The 20869-nt window shown below is 36.0% G+C and overlaps 5 protein-coding genes across 6 annotated transcripts; 3 read left to right on the forward strand and 2 right to left on the reverse strand.

Moving 5' to 3' along the window:
- The first annotated feature begins 238 nt into the window (after nucleotides 1–238).
- LOC104107633 (uncharacterized) lies at nucleotides 239–1554 on the forward strand. 2 transcript variants are annotated; one of them, XM_018774634.3, is made up of 3 exons: nucleotides 239–385; nucleotides 957–1018; nucleotides 1130–1554. In XM_018774634.3, exons 1-3 carry the CDS (start codon nucleotides 352–354, stop codon nucleotides 1268–1270), a joined length of 237 nt encoding a protein of 78 aa, XP_018630150.1. In that variant the 5' UTR covers nucleotides 239–351; the 3' UTR covers nucleotides 1271–1554. The 2 variants fall into 2 exon arrangements, with proteins under 2 accessions (XP_018630150.1, XP_009614780.1); XM_009616485.4 differs by lacking the exon at nucleotides 239–385 and adding an exon at nucleotides 579–867.
- Nucleotides 1555–2936: 1382 nt separating this feature from the next.
- On the reverse strand, nucleotides 2937–5200 carry LOC104107634 (GDSL esterase/lipase At1g74460). The gene is made up of 5 exons (XM_009616486.4): nucleotides 4791–5200; nucleotides 4560–4690; nucleotides 4231–4470; nucleotides 3888–4137; nucleotides 2937–3468 (listed from the first exon to the last, which is right to left on the reverse strand). The coding sequence occupies exons 1-5, from the start codon at nucleotides 5026–5028 to the stop codon at nucleotides 3212–3214; spliced, it is 1116 nt and encodes a 371-aa protein (XP_009614781.1). The 5' UTR covers nucleotides 5029–5200; the 3' UTR covers nucleotides 2937–3211.
- Nucleotides 5201–7436: 2236 nt separating this feature from the next.
- LOC104107635 (geranylgeranyl diphosphate reductase, chloroplastic) lies at nucleotides 7437–9001 on the forward strand. Its single transcript, XM_009616487.4, has one exon. The coding sequence runs from the start codon at nucleotides 7491–7493 to the stop codon at nucleotides 8883–8885; it is 1395 nt and encodes a 464-aa protein (XP_009614782.1). The 5' UTR covers nucleotides 7437–7490; the 3' UTR covers nucleotides 8886–9001.
- A 2908-nt stretch (nucleotides 9002–11909) lies between these two features.
- LOC104107636 (malate dehydrogenase, chloroplastic) lies at nucleotides 11910–16706 on the forward strand. The gene is made up of 2 exons (XM_009616488.4): nucleotides 11910–12070; nucleotides 15229–16706. The coding sequence occupies exon 2, from the start codon at nucleotides 15237–15239 to the stop codon at nucleotides 16473–16475; it is 1239 nt and encodes a 412-aa protein (XP_009614783.1). The 5' UTR covers nucleotides 11910–12070; nucleotides 15229–15236; the 3' UTR covers nucleotides 16476–16706.
- A 425-nt stretch (nucleotides 16707–17131) lies between these two features.
- LOC104107637 (pentatricopeptide repeat-containing protein At3g47530) lies at nucleotides 17132–20240 on the reverse strand. Its single transcript, XM_009616490.4, has one exon. It carries the CDS (start codon nucleotides 20096–20098, stop codon nucleotides 18224–18226), a length of 1875 nt encoding a protein of 624 aa, XP_009614785.1. The 5' UTR covers nucleotides 20099–20240; the 3' UTR covers nucleotides 17132–18223.
- Between the last annotated feature and the right edge of the window lie 629 nt (nucleotides 20241–20869).

A 20869-nucleotide genomic window follows, 5' to 3' on the forward strand; every position in this document is an offset into this window, starting at 1 on the left:
AATTATTTAACTCTAACTTCTTTTTGCTTTATACTTTTTATGTGGAATTTGGTAACGTACGCGCAACAGAGACCATTCATTATACGTTCCACTAAGGCATCCCTAAGAATTAGTACGCAAGTAGTGTTATTGAGACACATCATTATTTTGTCACCTTCCACTAACACAGTGTGCTCATATTTTGTTCCCCACTTTGACTTAATAAATTTCCTCATCATAGTTTCCACTTAAACCCCAAAAGGCAAATGCCCTCGTTTTTTTTGGCTTTTTCGGTTTCATATCAACGAGAAGAGTGAGTTGGTTCTGGTCAGCCTAAGAGCAAGATAGTTAATTTTTGGAGGGAGGAAGTCGATGGTCTATCGAAAACAGTCTTTTTATTCATGTGGTAGGGGTAAAGTCTTCGTACACATTTCCTCCCCAGATCCCATTAGTGTGATTATATTAGGTTGTTGTTGTTCGTAGGTTTCATTTCAACCGTTCACATGCAAAAAGGAAATTGGGAAGAAAGATTTGGAAAAGATATCATGTAAACCGCGTTATGTGTACTAGTTACTAATTAAATAGTGTTGCATGTCTTCCATGAAATTCATTTTCTTGATACCTTTTTGACTTTGTGTGAATTTGATTGCCGCAACAAAAAGAAACTTACAAACTGCCTTTTTTGCCATATTGTGTTTGTGCCCATATGTCCGTAATAAGCATGTATAAAATGGAGCAATAGCCTGCCCTGTTGCAGCAAAACCTAGGAATTACTATTACAACTGAAAAACATAGTAAGATTAAGATCAGTTCTTGTAGCCATGGCTGGCCCTTTCTTTCATTTATTTGTGGCTTTTCTTTGCTTTTCTCATGCAATCCCAGTCACAAGTAAGTTAATTTTTCAACAATCTCACTTAGTGCAACTTCTTTATTTTATTGATCAATGATTATTTATGAGCCACGATTTTTATTTACAGGGAGCAGAAGTTTGCTAGTGGACATATCTCAAGAACATAAGGTGTTGGAGAATACCCATATGGTACTTAATTCTCTTATCTTTAGCCTATAGAAAAGCTATTATATTTTCCTTTTACATTTGGAATCATATCAGTCTGATGGAAATTTATTTTTTTAAATTTAAAATTGTTAGGCAAATATGGAGGAGAGGTTGGAAGTAGAAGAAACAATAAGAAGAGTAATGGAAGCTGAGATCAATGATTATCCAGGTTCTGGGGCGAATAATCGCCACACGCCAAGGCCACAACTTGGGAGAAGCTGTGTAGAATGCTAAGATTATACATAGATATATGCATGTTTCAGATATTTAATGCATAGGAGTACTATGTTAAGAAAAGATGTAACTAATTAGCACCATTTTCATTTTAATTGGCTCATATTTTGAATAGCTTAAGGGGTTCATATCATCTTTTGTTGTTATGGAGTACATTTTCTGAGAGAGGAGAAGCTAACTATGTATTGTGTGGACTTTTACTATGTTCGTGGGTGAGTTATGGCAATTTCAAATTCGTTCTCTAGATTATGGAATGATATTTAAGTTAGGAATATTACAGGTCACTTGCTTGTGTTTTCATAGCTTTCCGATGCCAATCAGAAGTCCTCCATCTCATGACCTGAAAGAAGGAAGGAGAAAGAAATTAAGAATATTATTGAAGGGGCGAGCAGATTTATCTTTACATAAATAGCCGATCACATTCATTATTTTTTTTTTAGCCACGTACATAGTTTATACATAAATTATGCATATATTATACACATGAGTTAATGACGATAACATGGTGATTATGTTTTATATAGGAGTATATTTATGAACGTTTTTGTTGGTTTAGTAAAATTATACGGGTTCTATTACTTAAAAATCAAGTATCATCTTAAATCTATAATAAATAATTAGTAATCATTCATATTCAGATTCATATATTGACCCTGTTATATAGTACTTTATTTTATTTAAGCGGATTCCATAGTTTCATCGTATAAGTTTAGAAAAGTTACGTTTATGTGTCAATACGAGAAGTTTCCCCTCAAAATCTGAAATCACTGTATTTTTCTTTAGAAAGAACAATTTAATGAGTTTCCCACACCCATGAAAAGTTAAAATCTGAAGTCTAGCGAAAACAAATTCAGGCATGTTAACGAGTCATATTGATACAAGCCCTTATTACCAAGAAATTACCACCTTTTTCATCAAGTGCATGCATGATAGTATTTGCTAATGTCGTCACCCATTCGCAAAGAGTTAATCATGTCAAATATTATTAACTACAAATCAATCTCTTTCAAGAAAGTTGTAGTTAGATAACCAAAAAGTTAATAATGTTATAATATGCATATATTAGGTAAACTAAAGTCAAGCACTTAATTAATATCTGAGCGATTTGGCATAATTAAGACTACATGTTAGATGGAGAAGTGGATTTTGATGTGGTAACCATTCACTATATTCGTTGCTACTCGCTTGTTTCCATCTGTGTCGTGCTCCGCTTTCAGGGTCTCACGAAAAACTGGTGGTAAAGAAATTATATTTTTTATACATTTGAAATGAAGAAAACATTTCTTGAAGTTGTAGAAAATTCTGCCAAAGGCCCATCAATATAATATAACTCCTAATCGTAGTAGAATTAGTACATTAGAAGATATTTAACTTATTCCTGGAAGAAATTACCCTACTATTTCTGTTTGATATCCATGTCGTTATCACGTAAAATAGTAGTAGCTAGTAATATTCAACAGTGAAAAGAAAGTAGAGTAGTTGACCAAACTTCCTGGCTGATTAATTTCAAGCATTTAATATTCTTGATAATTTGAAATTTACTTATGTAATCATGATCATCATTATTGTTACAGTTCTTACGTCTATCATTATGGAACCTAACAGGTATATTTCTGCTTGTGCTGTTTTGCTGTCCCAAAAAATATATTCTTAGATTAACCAAATAGATACTCCATAGTTGACCATACAACTTCATTGATTTAATCGAATATTTCTACAGCTTATAATTAATTGGTTGATATGATAATAAAGTGGACAAACAAAGAAAGCCCCACTCAGTCACTGGTGTACATATACTAACAATTAAAACAGCACAAAAACGCCCATGTGTTCTGAATCAAGTAGCAACGAAATGCTGCTATTTTGCAATGAACTAATAACATTACAAAATAATAAGAAAATCTAAGTTGGAAGTTAAAGAAAATATTTTTAGTAGAAAATCTACTGTCCAACTTCATCTGATGAAGGACCCGTGGCTGCTGGTGTAGGGGGAGAAGCATCAGTCTGATTAGGGTTTAAAAATCCGAGCTTTTTTATGAGCTCTTTAGCAATTAACTCGTTAGCACTATCAGAAGGATGGTATTCATCCCAAAACACATATTTGCTTCTGTCACTGCACAATGTCGATGCTGGAATACACGTTAAAGCTGGCCTAATTCTTCCGAATGAGCAACACGGTGAATCAGAGTTACTAAAACCTGCAATATTTCCGGAGGAATTGGTTATTTATTTTACACTGACAATATAAGGATTTTTTACTCGATCGCTATAGTTTAGCCTGCTATAGCATGTTAGTTATCAATTTTACATGGATTTTAAATCAAAATTTTCCATGTAAGCCGATTCATAGGGAATGCTCTACCCCTTCCTTAGATTGCATCAATTTTTGCCTCGATCAGGCTTCATCTTCTTATCGATTACTGGTTAATGTTTATCATAAATTTTTTATGTGAAACTACCTTATATATAGTCATTGGCATAATGATGTAAATGTTATTAACACCGTTTATACACAATTTAAACTCTTTATTAGATTAACCTAATATTTATGTAATTCTAGAAATAATTTTTAGCTTCATGCAGACTGTTAATAACAATGTGTAGTATAAGCTTGTACCATAATTGCCGGGATTGGTAATGACATCGTTGACAACATCATAAGCATCTCCAAACTTGTAGCTAGCATTTGGAAGAGTGTTGGACAATTCTACGACAAGTTCGCTTGTTGCTTTGTTGAAGGCTAGAGCCAACTGATTAGTCTTGTCTTGACACTCACCATCTGTACTTAGAACCCTTTGAAGTGGAATACACCCCATTGGTCCTAGCCCAAACACCATCAACTCCCTTGCCCCCAAACTATGCAACAACTAAAACAAAATTAAAAAATAAATAACGTTATTGGCTCAAAAATTACGAATTTATTCAGGAAATTGGCAATGAGAAAACTGGTAATGGCTTACTATAAGTTGTGCTCTGAGAGTTTCCATTAGGTATTGAATGAAAGATTTATCATTGTACGTCCATGAGTCACTGTAAACTGGCATTAAGTAATTGTTGATGAAATCATTGCTTCCCAAGGCTACCACGTATCGTGCTTGTTGGAAAAATTTCTCAGCTTCTTTGCTTCCTATTTTTTCTCTAATTAAGTCTTGCGTTCCTTGAAACAAATCTATTTGCTTGTATAAGGAAAACCTCTGTATCTGCACTTACAATTGGTCAAACTTCAACAGTGTCTAGACACAAACTACACACTAATATTCAATGATATATAGGAGATCGAGTGACTTACGAAATAGGTGCCTGTTTCGTTTAGAATGCCACCACCTCCAGAGGCAAAATTGACTCCGTCCTCCAATATGACATCTTCTGTTAACGATTGATTTAGATATGCTGGTGGTCTAGGAAGTCCCATTTCATCACCTGCACGATATGTATAGTTAACATTGGCTTAGGTGCGTACATATCATCTAATTAATCACTTCCATGAAATCGTAAAATATTAGATTGGAAATATTGTTACCTATTATGTCAGCAACAGTACGGCCATTACAAAATCTTCCATTAGGCAATCCATTTCCAAAATCAATACCATACCATGGCAAGTTAGCGCGAGCAAGGCTTTTGGAGAGGAAGTTGTTGTTGCCAACATCTGAAAGAGAGTCTCCGAAAATGAATTGAACAATCTTGCAATTGCAACCTCCAATTAGAGCATGAGTTAAAATGGTAACCAAAATCGGCAAGGTCAGAGTCAGCTTCATGTTAACTTCTAGTTACTGTTTTAACGCTTTGATAGTTTATCTTAGGAATAATGAGGCAGGCATTCTTACCTTTTAAATGTTACAAAGAAAAGGAAAGTGCAAGAATCTGGTAGACCAATCCAAAGCATCAGCCGGGGAAGTTGGGATTTTTGGAGAGAAATGGAGATAAACAAGGGTAGCTAGAGTTTGATAGACCAACCGTCTAAGAAATTCAAACCTACTATATCTACCTTGAGTTCTGTTACAACGGTTCACGTGTAACAAACATAAGTTGCAGTATTATTTATGGGTATTTAGATTTAGTTTTCTAATATCATATGCACGAAGTGATGAGTTGACCTACCACTGTTGACGTTAGTTTGAATTTTGGAGTTGTAATCATGCCTTGGACTTGTAAGAGTTTCCGGTGGAGAGATTGAGAGTTTTGATATAAATTTCAAGTTCCTTTTCAAGTTTCGAATGAACCCCAAGAGTTTTGATTCCGGTCCAAACCTGAGTAAAGGTGTTAGCCAAAGATCTTGGCGGATAGAATCACTTGTGATCCAAATAAAACTGACGTGAGGCCCCGTTACGCTTTTACACAAATTGTTGGGGCTTTTGCATCTACACCCGATTTTGGGGTCACAATTGAATCTATACCGACTTTTCAAAAGAAGTTTGCAAGCGTACCCACTTTACGATCAACTTCAGACTTATTGGGTCTGGAGTTAAAAATAATTAGTCTGAAGTGAAAAAATTACACTTCAAATGCACTTAAGGCCAAATAGGTCTGAAGTGCAATCAATTGTTTCATGCACATAAGGCTAATAAGTCTGTAGTGAAAAACTGCACTTCATATGCACTTAAGGCCAAAAAGTCTAAAGTGCAACAAACGTTTTCATTCACTTAAGGCCAATAAGTCTGAAGTGAAAATTTGCACTTCAGATGCACTTAACACCAAATAGGTTTGAAGTGTAACTAATGGTTTCATGCACTTAAGGCCAATAAGTCTGAAGTGAAAAATTGCACTTCAGATGCACTTAAGGCCAAAAAGTCTGAAGGGCAACAAACGTTTTGCTACACTTAAGGCCAATAAGTCTGAAGTGAAAAATTGCACTTCAGATGTACTTAAGGCCAGGAGGTCTGAAGTGCAACAAACTTTTTGCTACACTTAAGGCTAATAAGTCTGAAGTAAAAAATTACACTTCAGATGCATTTAAGGCAAAATGTCTGAAGTGCAACAAATATTTTGCTACATTTAAGACTAATAAGTTTGAAGTGAAAAATTACACTTCATATGCACTTAAGGCCAAAAGGTCTGAAGTGCAACCAACATTTTTATGCACTTAAGGCCAAATAGGCCTGAAGTGTAAATTGCCCCAGAAACAGAAATTTGTTCTTCGAATTATAACAATCCAATATACGATTTAATACCTAAATCTACTCCAAATGAGCTCAAATTTGAAACATAACCTCCAAATATCATCAGGAACAAACCCCAATCATCAATTTGTCAAAATAACAATAAATCTAATGAACCTATTTTGTAATTAAGAAGAAGAAGAAGAAGAAGAAGAAGAAGAAGAAATCCTAAGCAATAGCAAAAAATAAAGCGTCATAACAGCTCGCCATTGCAAAATATTATAAACTACATTAAAATATGTTCACAACCATCATATAAAATTACTGTCACCCGAAGAAGAAGAAGAAGAAAACGAAGGAGGAGAAGGAGGAAGAGAAAGAGGTCAGAAGTTGTTTAAAAAATGGGTACAAGTTAAAATTTTTTTAAAAAGTGAATATAAATTAAATGAAGGTGACCAAATAGGGTGCCCGTGAAATTTTTACAAAATTGTTGACACTTCATTAACAAATTAATTTACATAAAGCTAATTAAATGGTGATCCAGACTATGAATAAACAATATATTGATCTCAATTTCATAAGAAACAAATTCATATTTTTCTTCTTGTGAAAGGATTATAAGTTAGTTATCCACTTGTTAGTTATGGGTTATGATGAGAAATAATTAGTCAAACTTAGATGCAATAATTGAAAATTTGGAGATAAAAATAAAACTCAGCACCAAAATCTCCTACAACACAAATATTGCACCAAGCTCATTTTTACTTAACAGATCTTTTAATGAGCAATTGATTCACTTGAGATCTTTTTTGAGGAGCAATGGACTAATAGATATATCTGAGCACTGTGAGCCACATTCTCAAAAACTCTACGTGGCAGAATGTAAGCCACTTGTACCATCATGCAAAATTGAAGCCCCATACGATGAAACAAAAAAACGAAAAACACAAGCAACAAATCAAGAATCCATCCCCATTATCCAAATCCAATCTTAGCCCTCAATCCTTTTTCATCAACGGCACTCATCCCCTTAATATCCCCAACCATATCCATCAAAATCATACAAAAAATTTCATAAAAACTCCACACTTTCAACACACACACTGTCCACACACTAAACCATGGCTTCCATTGCTCTCAAAACTTTCACCGGCCTCCGTCAATCCTCGCCGGAAAACAATTCCATTACTCTTTCTAAATCCCTCCCCTTCACCCAAACCCACCGTAGGCTCCGAATCAATGCTTCCAAATCCAGCCCAAGAGTCAACGGCCGCAATCTTCGTGTTGCGGTGGTGGGCGGTGGTCCTGCTGGTGGCGCCGCCGCTGAAACACTCGCCAAGGGAGGAATTGAAACCTTCTTAATCGAACGCAAAATGGACAACTGCAAACCCTGCGGTGGGGCCATCCCACTTTGCATGGTGGGAGAATTTGACCTCCCTTTGGATATCATTGACCGGAAAGTTACAAAGATGAAGATGATTTCCCCATCCAACGTTGCTGTTGATATTGGTCAGACTTTAAAGCCTCACGAGTACATCGGTATGGTGCGCCGCGAAGTACTCGATGCTTACCTCCGTGACCGCGCTGCTGAAGCCGGAGCCTCTGTTCTCAACGGCTTGTTCCTCAAAATGGACATGCCCAAAGCTCCCAACGCACCTTACGTCCTTCACTACACAGCTTACGACTCCAAAACTAATGGCGCGGGGGAGAAGCGTACCCTGGAAGTTGACGCCGTTATCGGCGCTGACGGTGCAAATTCCCGTGTCGCAAAATCCATAAACGCCGGTGACTACGAGTACGCTATTGCATTCCAAGAAAGGATTAAAATTTCCGATGATAAAATGAAGTATTACGAGAATTTAGCTGAAATGTACGTGGGTGATGACGTGTCCCCTGATTTTTACGGGTGGGTTTTCCCCAAATGTGACCACGTTGCCGTTGGCACTGGCACAGTCACCCACAAAGCTGACATCAAAAAATTCCAGCTAGCTACAAGATTGAGAGCTGATTCCAAAATCACCGGCGGAAAAATTATCCGGGTCGAGGCCCACCCGATTCCAGAACACCCAAGACCCAGAAGATTACAAGACAGAGTTGCATTGGTTGGTGATGCGGCAGGGTACGTGACCAAATGTTCGGGCGAAGGGATTTACTTCGCGGCAAAGAGTGGACGTATGTGTGCTGAAGCAATTGTTGAAGGGTCAGAAATGGGAAAAAGAATGGTGGACGAGAGTGATTTGAGGAAGTATTTGGAGAAATGGGACAAGACTTATTGGCCAACGTACAAGGTGCTTGATATATTGCAGAAGGTATTTTACAGGTCGAATCCGGCGAGGGAAGCATTTGTTGAAATGTGCGCAGATGAGTATGTGCAGAAGATGACATTTGACAGCTATTTGTACAAGAAAGTAGCACCAGGAAACCCAATTGAAGACTTGAAGCTTGCTGTGAATACCATTGGAAGTTTGGTGAGAGCTAATGCACTAAGAAGGGAAATGGACAAGCTCAGTGTATAAGAAGATTAACAGCATTAATATTTTCTTGTAATTGAAGGATTTATTTCTCAAATTACTCTGTAAACACCTTTCATCCTGCCTTTAATCGGATTTATGTAACTTCATAATTTGAGCTACATGTCAGACAGGCTTGAGTTGATAACTATCGAAGTTGGTTTAATTTTTGAATTCAGATTTATTATAAGTAATAACTAAGCTATGCAATGCTGGGATAACTTGCAGTTAAATGCCAAATTAAGACTAGAAAACATTCTGTCAAAAAAAAATGAAACATAAAAATCCAAAATGTTACCACCATTCAGTTCTTAGAATAGAATAATTACCGTTGCTAAAAAAAATGACCTTAAATGATTGTGGTATCTAGATCCGTTCAAAAACGAACCATAACCGTTAATCGATTCGATAGCTTATTGGTATCGGATTATCGGGATAATGGACGGTGAACGAATTAAAATTTTATAATTAATGATTTAACGGTTTAGGAGCGAATTATTCAATTTTCCGTTAAAATTTTTTATGTTTATACTTTTATCTTCATTGAGTATTCAAAATATTTGCTCGACAGTAATAAAATTCCACAATGTACTATGTACATGTTGATATTTGCTCGACAGTAATAAAATTCCACAATGTACTATGTACATGTTGGATATGAGAACATCATATACATTAAAACAGAGAAAGTACAGCAAGATGCTATAATAAAAAAAATGGCCAATGGAAAGTGATCACAGTCCTTTCTTCTCTGCTACATTCCTGTTATTTGGCTCGATAATTAAGGTTGCTGCTTAATTTGGGTGCAGTGATTGAGATATCTTCGTTGAGTATTCAAAAAATTTGTCTAGATTGTGCTGTGTACTCCATGACAAGTCTTCATTGGCTAATGTACCGAGTATTATGAATGGTAAGTCTTCGTTGAAATGATAAAAGCCAGTGAACTATGCAGTTTGACCGTTTGATATTCACAAGACTAAGATTATTAATCTCATATCAATTTGTTCGTTATCTTATTGAATGATTAGCGAATTATTATATTTATAATCGGTTATAGCCGAACCGTTAAACAAAATTATTCGCCCGATAAACGTACCTAGTAGTAACTGCTTTTGTCAAACTTACTGATACGAAGTCCTCATAAAATTTAATTAAATACTTTGTCATTTTACTTAAGGATGGAAAAATTGATCACACAATTATATAACTAATACTCATATAGTGTTGGCTCAATAAGGAAAATTACAGGTATTATTTATGCAATGAATAGTAACACATATACGGGGTCAATTGATTTTGTTCTAATTTTTTTTGTGCACACGAGAAATTTATTTTTACGTATAATAAATTTAATTTTTTTTAAAAGAAAAATTTATAAAAGGATTTGATGTACTAGCACTACAATATATGTGGCAAAGATATGATTGGTCCTCAAAACTTGTGGCCAAGTGCAAGCCGTCACGCGCGGATCGTTATCATAACTTGCCACAAAGCAAGATTTGCTCCATCCTTCATAACTTTGTAAGATCCGCCAGAACTTTGCGGCTAAATACTAACCCGCAATTTTTTTTTGGTAAAATTTGTTTGAATGGGATCATATCTTAGACAATAACATTAAGAAATTTCTATTTGTGCAAGTCACCGGCTCAGTCCGACCCAAGCTTTAATTTCATTGTTAGGTTTATGGACCCAATGAGTGAGACTCATAACATCAAAAGCCTAACACTATTAATTAGGCACTTAAGTTTGACTTATTTAATTCAAAGAATATAAAATATTAAATGTAAATTCAATTAGTAAATATAAATTTGAATTATGAAAAATAAGCATTGCAACAATAGTATAATTAGAAGAATATTATGGGAATCTTTAGAAGAAATAAACTCCTGTTACAATTTTGAGTAAAATAAAAATTTTATGGGGTTGTTTGGTCGGGAGACAACTTTTGTAGGTATTAGTTATGTTGGGATTAATTATGTAAAAATTAATAATATGAGAGTTAGTTGCGCAAGATTTAGTTTTTTAGTTATGTAGAAATTAATTAAGTAAGGATAGTAATGTATTAATTATATTATTGAACATTTATTGTTGTATTAAAAAGATTAGTTTTGAAGAACATGAAGTCGAAATTTTTTCGATATCATAATAATTTAATAATTAGTCATTTTCATTATGAGTGCTTCTGTACTGTATTTTTTATAGTAGATTTTAAAAAATTATCTTTTGATTTGATTTTCTGTTATAATAATGGATCATGTTATATGTGTATGAAAATGGAATGGGTCTGGAGTTTGGCTCTTTGGCAACTGAAAGAGCCATGCCTTAGGGATGAATGCAGCACCTTTATTTACCAAGCAAAGGTGCTTTAACGTCTCTTCTAATATTGAAAAGAAATGTAAGTTGTGATCTTTTATTTATACTATTTACCAAGGTTTTGCGTCGTAAAAGAATTAAATTAAAAAGTGTTTGATCATTCTAAAATAAAAGTATTCAAAACATGAATGTTATTGTCTTTCGTCGTTTAGTTGGTTTCATTTATACATTATACTTGCATTATTTTATTCTATCTTTTATCTCGTATAAAATAATATATATAAATTGTCACATAACTTATACAAATATTATTTTTTATGAGTAAAATCAAAATAGCAACCAAATAATATAAAAAATTATATTAAATTTTATAGAATGATTAGTTTTTCCAATTAGTCAACCAAACAATGTATAAAACCATGTTGAGTTTATACCATGACTAATTCTTCCTACAAGCGAACCTCTACTTTTTATTTACAGATTTTATGAATTTGTTTTAATTACTCCTATGTAAAGTTATAGGAGTATATAATTAAAAAGATACTATTTGTAATGAAAAAGAAAAAAGGGATATATATTGGAGGGACGAAAAGGAAGCGGAATCAAGAATAACGACAAAGGGAGATTCCGTTTAAGTTTAGCGCACACCGTTGAATTTTGATGCCAGCGTTATCAGTCGATTTGATCGAGGGGGACCATTTGACGGAGAGCCATATGAAAAGTACATGTTGCAAATTGTACACCTACTTAGCGTGTCTCTACATGACATTAATAAAACCTACCCCTTTTAATCATCTCTTTCAGGCGAAAGTCCAAATATCTCTCTCCTTTCCGACCCCTCCATTTCCCTTTCCAGCTCCGCCGTATTTTTCCTTAAGGTAATTCCATCTCTGCTCTCAGATTTGTGTCTTCTATTTTGATATTTGTGTAGTGTTACTTTTTGCGGAATTCCAATTTCTTTTCTCTCTTTTTTGTGGATCTGGAGTTTTTATCTGGAATACCTTCGTTGATTTATCCTAGTTTAGGTTTGGATCAGTTGGTGGGTTTTGGAATGCAATACAATGCAGTAGCTCTGATGCTAAACAACGTTATTAATAGTAGTATATTTTATGTTTTGTATGTTGCAACTGCAGATCTGCTAAACCTTGATTTTTTTAATTATTTTTTCTATGGATATGATTCTGACTTAGAAATGAAACTAGGATTTTTGGCTCAATTTGTAAATGAAACTTCCGGTTTACTTCTCTTTAATTTTGACAACCGCTATGATGAAAGGTTAAATATGTGAACGTGCATGTGTGAAGTTTATGCTTGATGTAAACTTGTGAGTTGATAGCTAAAGGAGTTATAGTGTGCTTTTTTCTGTTTTCTACTACCATATTCATGTTATAGACAATTTCATTTAATCTGCTCTCTATTTAAAGAATTTTATACGTCTGTGCGGCCAGTATCCATTTTAATTAGCTCATTGACTGTTATCAACTTACCATTCATTCGCCATCCCTCACAGAAACAGAGAGTCAAAGAAGGATTTGATCTAGTTGTTATAGGTGCCTGATGCATGTATTATATTCTAGAAATACACTCTTAGATTTTGAGTGTAACTTTTCTATTTCTTTTATCCCGAATTTTTTCTATTTTTGCACTATTCAACAGTCAGTTTCACTAATTTTCCCACATTTGAGATTCAGATGTGGATAAAATCCTTCATTGAAATAATATCTTTACTTTTGGGAGGAAAATATTTTGGTTTTAAATCCTTTCTATGTGCCTTATTGTGCCGGCATACCCCTGCATCATTATACTATTTCGGCCTTCCCTATCCTTTGCAATCAGGGTCCATATTTCTCCAATATTTATTTCTATATAGCCTCTTCAAACTCCAGGTTTGTTGAGGAGTAGAGCAGAGCCTGTATAGATGCCTTTGTAATCTTGTATGAGATACCAAGTCCTCTATTTTAGTGGCGACAGCGTGGTAGCAAAGATATGTCTGCCACCTGCCTTTTCTGTTCTCTGTTAACGTGTCTTTTTTAATCCAATTATGGATGACTTATTAAAATTGAAACTGTTTCTTTGATTTTTGGTGTCTTAAGATCTTATTAGTGGTGTGAACCACATCCTGGAGTCTATAATTCCTTTGGGATGAAACTGTGGCTATTTGGCTTCGTTTGCTAGTTATTTTTCGTGGAAGAGTTTCTTGTGGCAACTGCTGCGGCAGAATAATTGGCTTGATTTGTCTGATTAGTTGAGCTGACAAGCAATTGTGTGTTGTCCATTCGAAGCTGGTCATATGTGTTTTCCTATAGCTGCTGATGCTGTCCTTTTTATTTCTAGCACTGTGCTATAGTTTTACTATTAACATTTTTATGGGTTTTGAGATCCAACTTTACCTTCTGTCAGCACCATAGCAGTGTGGATCAGGGTTTATCTATCTAATCTCCATAGTAATATTAGCCCTCTTGTTTTTGACACAATTGGTCTACCTTCTAGTTTCTTCAGCTCGTAACTTTGTTTCAGATCACTGTTGTCAAAGGGGCGCTTAAGCCCTGAAGCGAGGCAGAAAGAATGTTGAGCGCTTTACCTTGCTTAATGGACCTTAGAGCTTTTTTGCGCTTTTCGGTTTCGATAACAATGTTTCAAATTTGTGTCATGGATTTTCAGTTTTTGGATGTTATCCAGTGAGAATAACTGAACAAATCTCTGATATAAAGGGGTGAGCTTTAAAATCTAGCAACAACAATCCAGTATAATCCCACTAGTGGGGTCTGGGGAGGGTAGTGTGTACGCAGACCTTACCCCTACCCTGGGATAGAGAGGCTGTTTCCGATAGACCCTCGGCTCCCTCCCTTCAAGAACTCCCCACCTTGCTCTTGGGGTGACTCGAACTCACAATCTCTTAGTTGGAAGTGGAGGGTGCTCATCACTAGAGCAACCCACTCTTGTCTTTTTTTTTAAGACAATACTCAACCCGTTAAATCTGCCCCCTTGTTTTTGGAACAGTTTGGCCTACTTTCTAGTGTATTCACTTGATCCCTCTGTTTCAGATCCGGTGTTGGATATTTTCAGATTTTGGCTGTATCTATGCAAAGTCATTCTTTTCAAAATAGATACTCTCCCCATTCATCTTTGAACCCAGTTTCACATGTTGCAATCTGATCATTTAGCATATGGCATGATAACACTTGTTCATCCAATCAATATTCGGACAAGATAATTTCCGAACCACGTTGTTAACTGTGCTGTTATTTATACGCATCAACCCTTATTTTAAACAAGCTGAATGGTGACCTACGGTCCCTTAATTCGAAAATATGCATCTCCAAGCTCATTCATTTACCTATACATGCTCAAACTTTCTGTATTATATTTTCTACGGTGCAAAAAAATGTTTACTTGTTTTAGTTTCATTTTACAATCAAGTGACGTGCTACGCCTATCATTTTGGAGGGGGAAACATCAATTAGTCATTTTTATTAAGAATTGAAGAATTTTCTCCTTACAATTTTTACTAACGTAATCCTCTATAGTGCACTTTATTAAAAAAATCCTCTATAGTGCATTAACATATCCCTATAGTACTAAATCTAGAACAGGAAAGTGAATTTCATCTGTCGAATTCTTGTATTCTTTTGGAAATGATACTAATATGACATTAGGAGAACAATGGTAAAATGATTCTCAAGGTTAACACAGCTAACAAACAGTAACTGCTGTGGTCACTATTTTGGAAACTAGAAGGAAGATCCCTCAAGTGATGAGCTAGAGGGAGACAGTTATAACCTGGACTGCTGGAAGGAAGAGAATCCTATTTCATTTAACTTGCTGTGCACCTTTTAGGTGATAAGTTTGTCTATTATGGAAACTGATTGAAGCACTCAGTGGCATGTACATAGTACTGATTCATTTGTCTTCCAATTCATGTAATGTCTCATGATTTTATATATCAAACTGGGAATATTCCTCTGATGCATCAGATGTCGTATGTAATGTACTAAAATTCTCGATAGAAAATTAATATCACGTTTCTGCTTTGCAGGTTGCAAAATGGCAGCAACATCAGCAACTACTTTCTCAGTTGGCTCAGCCACATCTCTTGGCTGCAAAGGAAGCTCAGTATCTCAATCAAAAGCCTTTGGTGTGAAATTCAACTCCAAAAACAACCTTAGAAGTTTCAGCGGTTTGAAGGCTGCCACAACTGTAAGCTGTGAATCAGAATCGTCTTTTTTAGGGAAAGAAAGTGTTGCTGTCCTTAAACAATCTATTACTCCAAAGGCTCAAAAAGAAAACAAGGGATATGGGTACTTTGTTCAGCCTCAAGCATCTTACAAAGTGGCTGTTCTTGGAGCCAGCGGCGGTATAGGCCAGCCACTGTCTCTTCTGGTCAAGATGTCACCATTAGTTTCAGAGCTGAACCTTTATGATATAGCTAATGTGAAAGGAGTTGCGGCTGATCTCAGTCACTGCAACACTCCCTCCAAGGTTTCAGATTTCACTGGAGCTTCTGAATTGGCCAACTGTTTGAAAGGTGTAAATGTGGTGGTCATACCTGCTGGTGTTCCAAGAAAGCCAGGTATGACACGTGATGACCTGTTCAACATTAATGCAAACATTGTGAAGACATTAGTTGAGGCTGTTGCTGATAATTGCCCCGATGCATTTATCCACATCATTAGCAATCCAGTCAACTCCACAGTGCCAATTGCAGCAGAGGTGTTGAAGCGAAAGGGTGTTTATGATCCTAAAAAACTTTTTGGCGTTACAACCCTAGATGTAGTCAGGGCAAACACATTTGTCGCTCAGAAGAAAAATTTGAGGCTTATTGACATAGATGTCCCAGTTGTGGGTGGCCATGCCGGTATCACCATTTTGCCTTTGCTATCAAAGACAAAACCATCAACTGCTTTCACTGACGAAGAAATACAGGAGCTAACTGCGAGGATTCAAAATGCTGGCACAGAAGTTGTGGAGGCAAAGGCTGGTGCAGGGTCTGCTACACTTTCCATGGCGTACGCAGCAGCAAGATTTGTTGAGTCCTCACTCCGCGCACTTGATGGAGATAGTGATGTCTATGAGTGTGCTTTTGTCCAGTCTGATCAAACAGAGCTTCCATTCTTTGCTTCAAGGGTTAAACTAGGAAAGAACGGGGTTGAGGCTTTGATTTCATCTGACCTTCAAGGTTTGACCGAGTATGAACAGAAAGCTCTGGATGCTTTAAAGCCAGAACTGAAAGCTAGCATTGAGAAGGGTATACGTTTCGTCCAGAAGGAACCTGTAGCTGCTTAAAATATAATATAGGCTGAAGAAATGATGACCAGGAATAAAGAAATTTAGCGGAATTCATGTATGATCAATTCCAGTTTTGCAGGCGAGTTGAAAAGTGCCTCTGTAACCGAGAAAAAAAAGTAGTGTTGTAGAATTATTTCCTCTGCGGTATGTAACTCTAAGTGACGTTGTTGAGGCACTCTCGTCATGTTCTTTCTTTCTTGTTAAACTAAGTCTTTAATCTCTCTATAATCTGCGCGTGCCATCGAGCTGGTTGTGATTTTTAAATGCGGGAATTCTTTTAATTTATTCTGAAATTTGTTTATGCGAAAAAAAATCAGAATTCTGAAACCGTTATTCACTTGCTTCCACAATTTTTGGCTTCTTACGGTAAATTTTATCACGGAGCACCTTCTAACTTTTGTACTTGTAGGGGTCGTTTGGTACAAGGTATAAACTATAAAGATAATAATTCCGGGATAAAACTTGGGAGTGTATTTATCTCATGTTTGATTATAGGTATTAGCTAATCCCAGGATAAGTTTTACACTAAAATGGTGAGATTAATTGTCCATATAAAAGGTGGAATAACTAATCCTATAATTGTTTGGCATTGAGGAGTATTTGATTGATTGAATTGTTTAGTTCTTCAAAATAATCATGTTATAAAGACATACTGATCAAAATAAATTTCGCATTCTCTCAAAACCTCAAAAACAAATCTCCCCAACTAAAGCAATCATTAGATGAAGAGATGGGGGATGAGGATGATCCTAAATTTCAAGCGAATGGCATGGATGCACATTCTCCACCCTTGAGCTCCGGATGCATATTCTTGAGTTCACTCATTATTCTTCGAAACTTCTTGGTGAAGTATCCGAACAGAGATCCGTTTTTCTTCTCTTAGGTTTCACCCTTAATCAAGAACCATTCAAAAATGCCTTTGAGATTCAATCATAAATCACTTTGCCTCGATTCTATGTGAAACTCCTCCTTCACTGCCTACCCCTTAAAGCATGTTTTAACTCAGATATTTGACAGGGAGTCTGGGATCAACGATTACTTACCCTCTTCCAGCTTCTTCTATTATGATTTTCATGACTTACTAAATTATGCCAGAAAAATTATTGAGGGATTTCGACTTTCTTCACTCTTCTACTATGATTTTCTTTACTTGTGAAATTATTAAAAAAACTTTTGCGGAGTTAAAATAATGCTCTCAGCCACTAAAGGTGGGTATGCTGCCGATCCTTTCTTTTAGGAAAAGAAAAAGAAATTGTCCAACAAGATTTGGCGCGGTGCGGTTGCCTTTGTGGGATTTTGGTTACATAATTTCTTCTCAAGTGAAAATCATTCATTTGATTGCAGTCCTTTTGGCAAATTCAACAATTTCCCCCCGGCTTGGATCTCATTCACTTCAGTCCATAAGCACGGGCAATTCCACCCTCTAACTGAGACTACTATACTGATCTCAACTTAGTAATAGTAAAATCCAACTCCATCCTGTTAATTGACATAAATCCATGGATTCTTCTCTGTGCCAGTGAGTCTATTTGAATCTAGCTTTAAGCTGTATTCAGTAACAATGGGATTCTTTCTTTCCTGTACGACCAGAATTCTCCTGATGCATGATCAATGTGAGTCTGATATTATCATGTTGGTTCTCTCCAATAACACACTCAACACCATTCTCATCATTCTTCAATAGATAATCTTCATAAGCCCTACTTTCATTCTGCTCCATAATTTATTGGGTAAACATTTTACAATTACCAATAGTCGTTGCAAGAGCATCGTCCTTCTCTGAAATGATGGAAGCGGTTACGATCTCTAATAACAACTTCCCGATTATAGACTGCTGACAACATCTTGGCAAAATTATGGCAGTCAACACAAATTCGGAGGTCTTTTGCAACTCTTATTGACGTGCCGGGTGGAGTTGAAAGAACGCCAAAAGCAATAGCCAATTTCTCACTGTGATAAGATAATGCCATCTGCTTCTCTTCCACACCCACATTGTGCAACTCTGACATTGGCTCAGCAATGTATCCAGCTATTCTCAGTTGCTGATTGATCTCATCCAACATCTCATAAATTTCAGTCTTTCTTGGATGTGAAAAGTCATTTGCGACGAATTCATGTATTGCCCCCTTGAACTCAATGGTACTACAAGCAGGGCTGGTTTGGATTTCCCTGTCTTTCATCATTTTTCTCACGTTTATTACCTTATCCCAATCACCAAGCGATGAATAAATATTCAACAGCAGTACATAATCTCCGGCTTCTTGTGCTTTAAGTTCAATCAAAAGCTCAATGACTTGTTCTCCAAGATCAGCTTGGCGATGAATTCTACAAGCTCCTAGTAGAGTCCTCCATATTGTTGCATCAGGTTTGACCTTCATCGAATTTATAACATTGTAAGCTTCATCAACCAGACCAGCACGACCCATTAGATCAACCACACACCCATAGTGATGAATGTTTGGTGGAATCCCAAACTCTTCGCTCATACGATTGAAAAACATCCTACCCTCATCAAGTAGTCCAGAGTGACTGCAAGCATTAAGAACCCCAGTGAAAGTCTGGTCATCAGGGGAAACACCCGATCTTTGCATCTCTGAAAATGCCTCAATTGCATCTCTGCCATAACCATTGCTTGCCAACCCCGATATCATTGCGCTCCAAGACACCACATCTTTCTCGGCCATACCCTTAAACACCTCAAAAGCCTTTTCAATGCAACCACACCGAGAGTACATAGTTATAAGTGCATTGCAAATATTGATTGCCTTGTCAAAGCCATGCTCTTCACAATATCTATGAACTCCCTCACCATAGGCCAATGCATTCAAATTTGCACAAGCCTGAAGTAACAACAAACAAGTAACCTCATCTGGTTGACACTCAGACGAGCTCCGTATCATATCAAATACGCGCAAAGCATCCCGAGTGCGTCGGTTACGCAAATAGCAAGAAATCAACACGTTCCAAGCTACTGTGTCTCTATGAGACATTTCATCGAACACTTTGCAAGCTTCGCTGTATTTCTCATTAGATGAATAAAAATCCATCAATGTGGTCAGCAGGCGTCCATCAGAATGATGCCCATCTCTCAATATTCGAGCCTGAATCTGTATACCACCAAAGAAAGACCCAATCTTTATACAACAATTCGTAACGAATGAAGACGTTAGCGAATTCGGTGACACACCTGACCTTAACATTTCTTGATATAACTGAAAACCATTTATGGGTGAATTATTCATTGCATAAGCTCTAATCATGATGTTGTACATGAAAACATTGGGTTTTTCAGATTTTGAAAATACCCGAAAAGCATAAGTTAAATCATGGAATGGAGGGAGAGCAACACGAAATAAGAAAGCTGAGAAAAAAAATGGATCTTGAAAGAGAGTTTTGCGAATGAGGTGGGCGTGGATTTGTAGCAAATGGGACTTTTCAGAAGATGACTTGATTAACGAAATCAAAGCTTCGGCTTTCTCTGTACGCAAGTGAATAGGAGATTTTGTGGGTGCGGGATGAACAAATTGCGGGTGGTGGTGGTGGTCTACACGCGCCGCCGCAAGAGAAGAGAGAAAGCGGAAGGTGGATATAGCAAGACGGCGAGAAGAGATTTCTCTCATTCTCAAATTTGTCTAACGTTTTCACGTCAGAAATTGGAAAATACAGCAAAGATTATTCTGGGAATCCATGGACATAGCTCAAACTAGGGAAGAGTCTGTTTTGTTACTATGGCGGAATTTTTTGAATTGCTTAATTTTAACTTCTAATTTACCACATTAACCAAATTTACTAGTATAGTGCTTATAACGGGTAGTTTGGTAGGATGCATTGGGTAAAATAATGCATGCATTACCTTTGTGTATTAGTAATACTTTGTTTGATACACTTTTGAACATATGCATTAGTTGTGCAAGCATTAGCCTATGCATAATTAATGCATAAGAAATCATGATATTAACAATGCAATGGGTTTTAATGCATGCATTAACTTAGTTATAGATAAATTTATCCTTCAAAATTTATGCTTGATTAAAATATGCTATTATATTAATGTAAGTTTGAAATAATCCAAGAAAGTGAAAAATAAAATTATATCCCCATTAAATAAATAAATAAATAAATACTTAGCATATTTTCTTCTTTATAAATAAATATTAAGTTCTATACTACAATTAGGAAGACAAATCAAATAATATTTTTGAACCTTTTTTATATAAAAACATATTTCTAAAAAATATGTTTCTTTTAAAAAGATAAAGTGATGAACTGGTTATGAGGGTATTTTTGAAAACAAACAACTCTTTTAGAAACTGTGCAATGCTTTAATATATCAAGCCAAACAATGGATAAGAAATATGTAGGCATAACTAATGCTAACATAACTAATGCAA

Source organism: Nicotiana tomentosiformis, chromosome 3 (assembly GCF_000390325.3).
Source record: "Nicotiana tomentosiformis chromosome 3, ASM39032v3, whole genome shotgun sequence".
Lineage (NCBI taxonomy): Eukaryota > Viridiplantae > Streptophyta > Magnoliopsida > Solanales > Solanaceae > Nicotiana > Nicotiana tomentosiformis.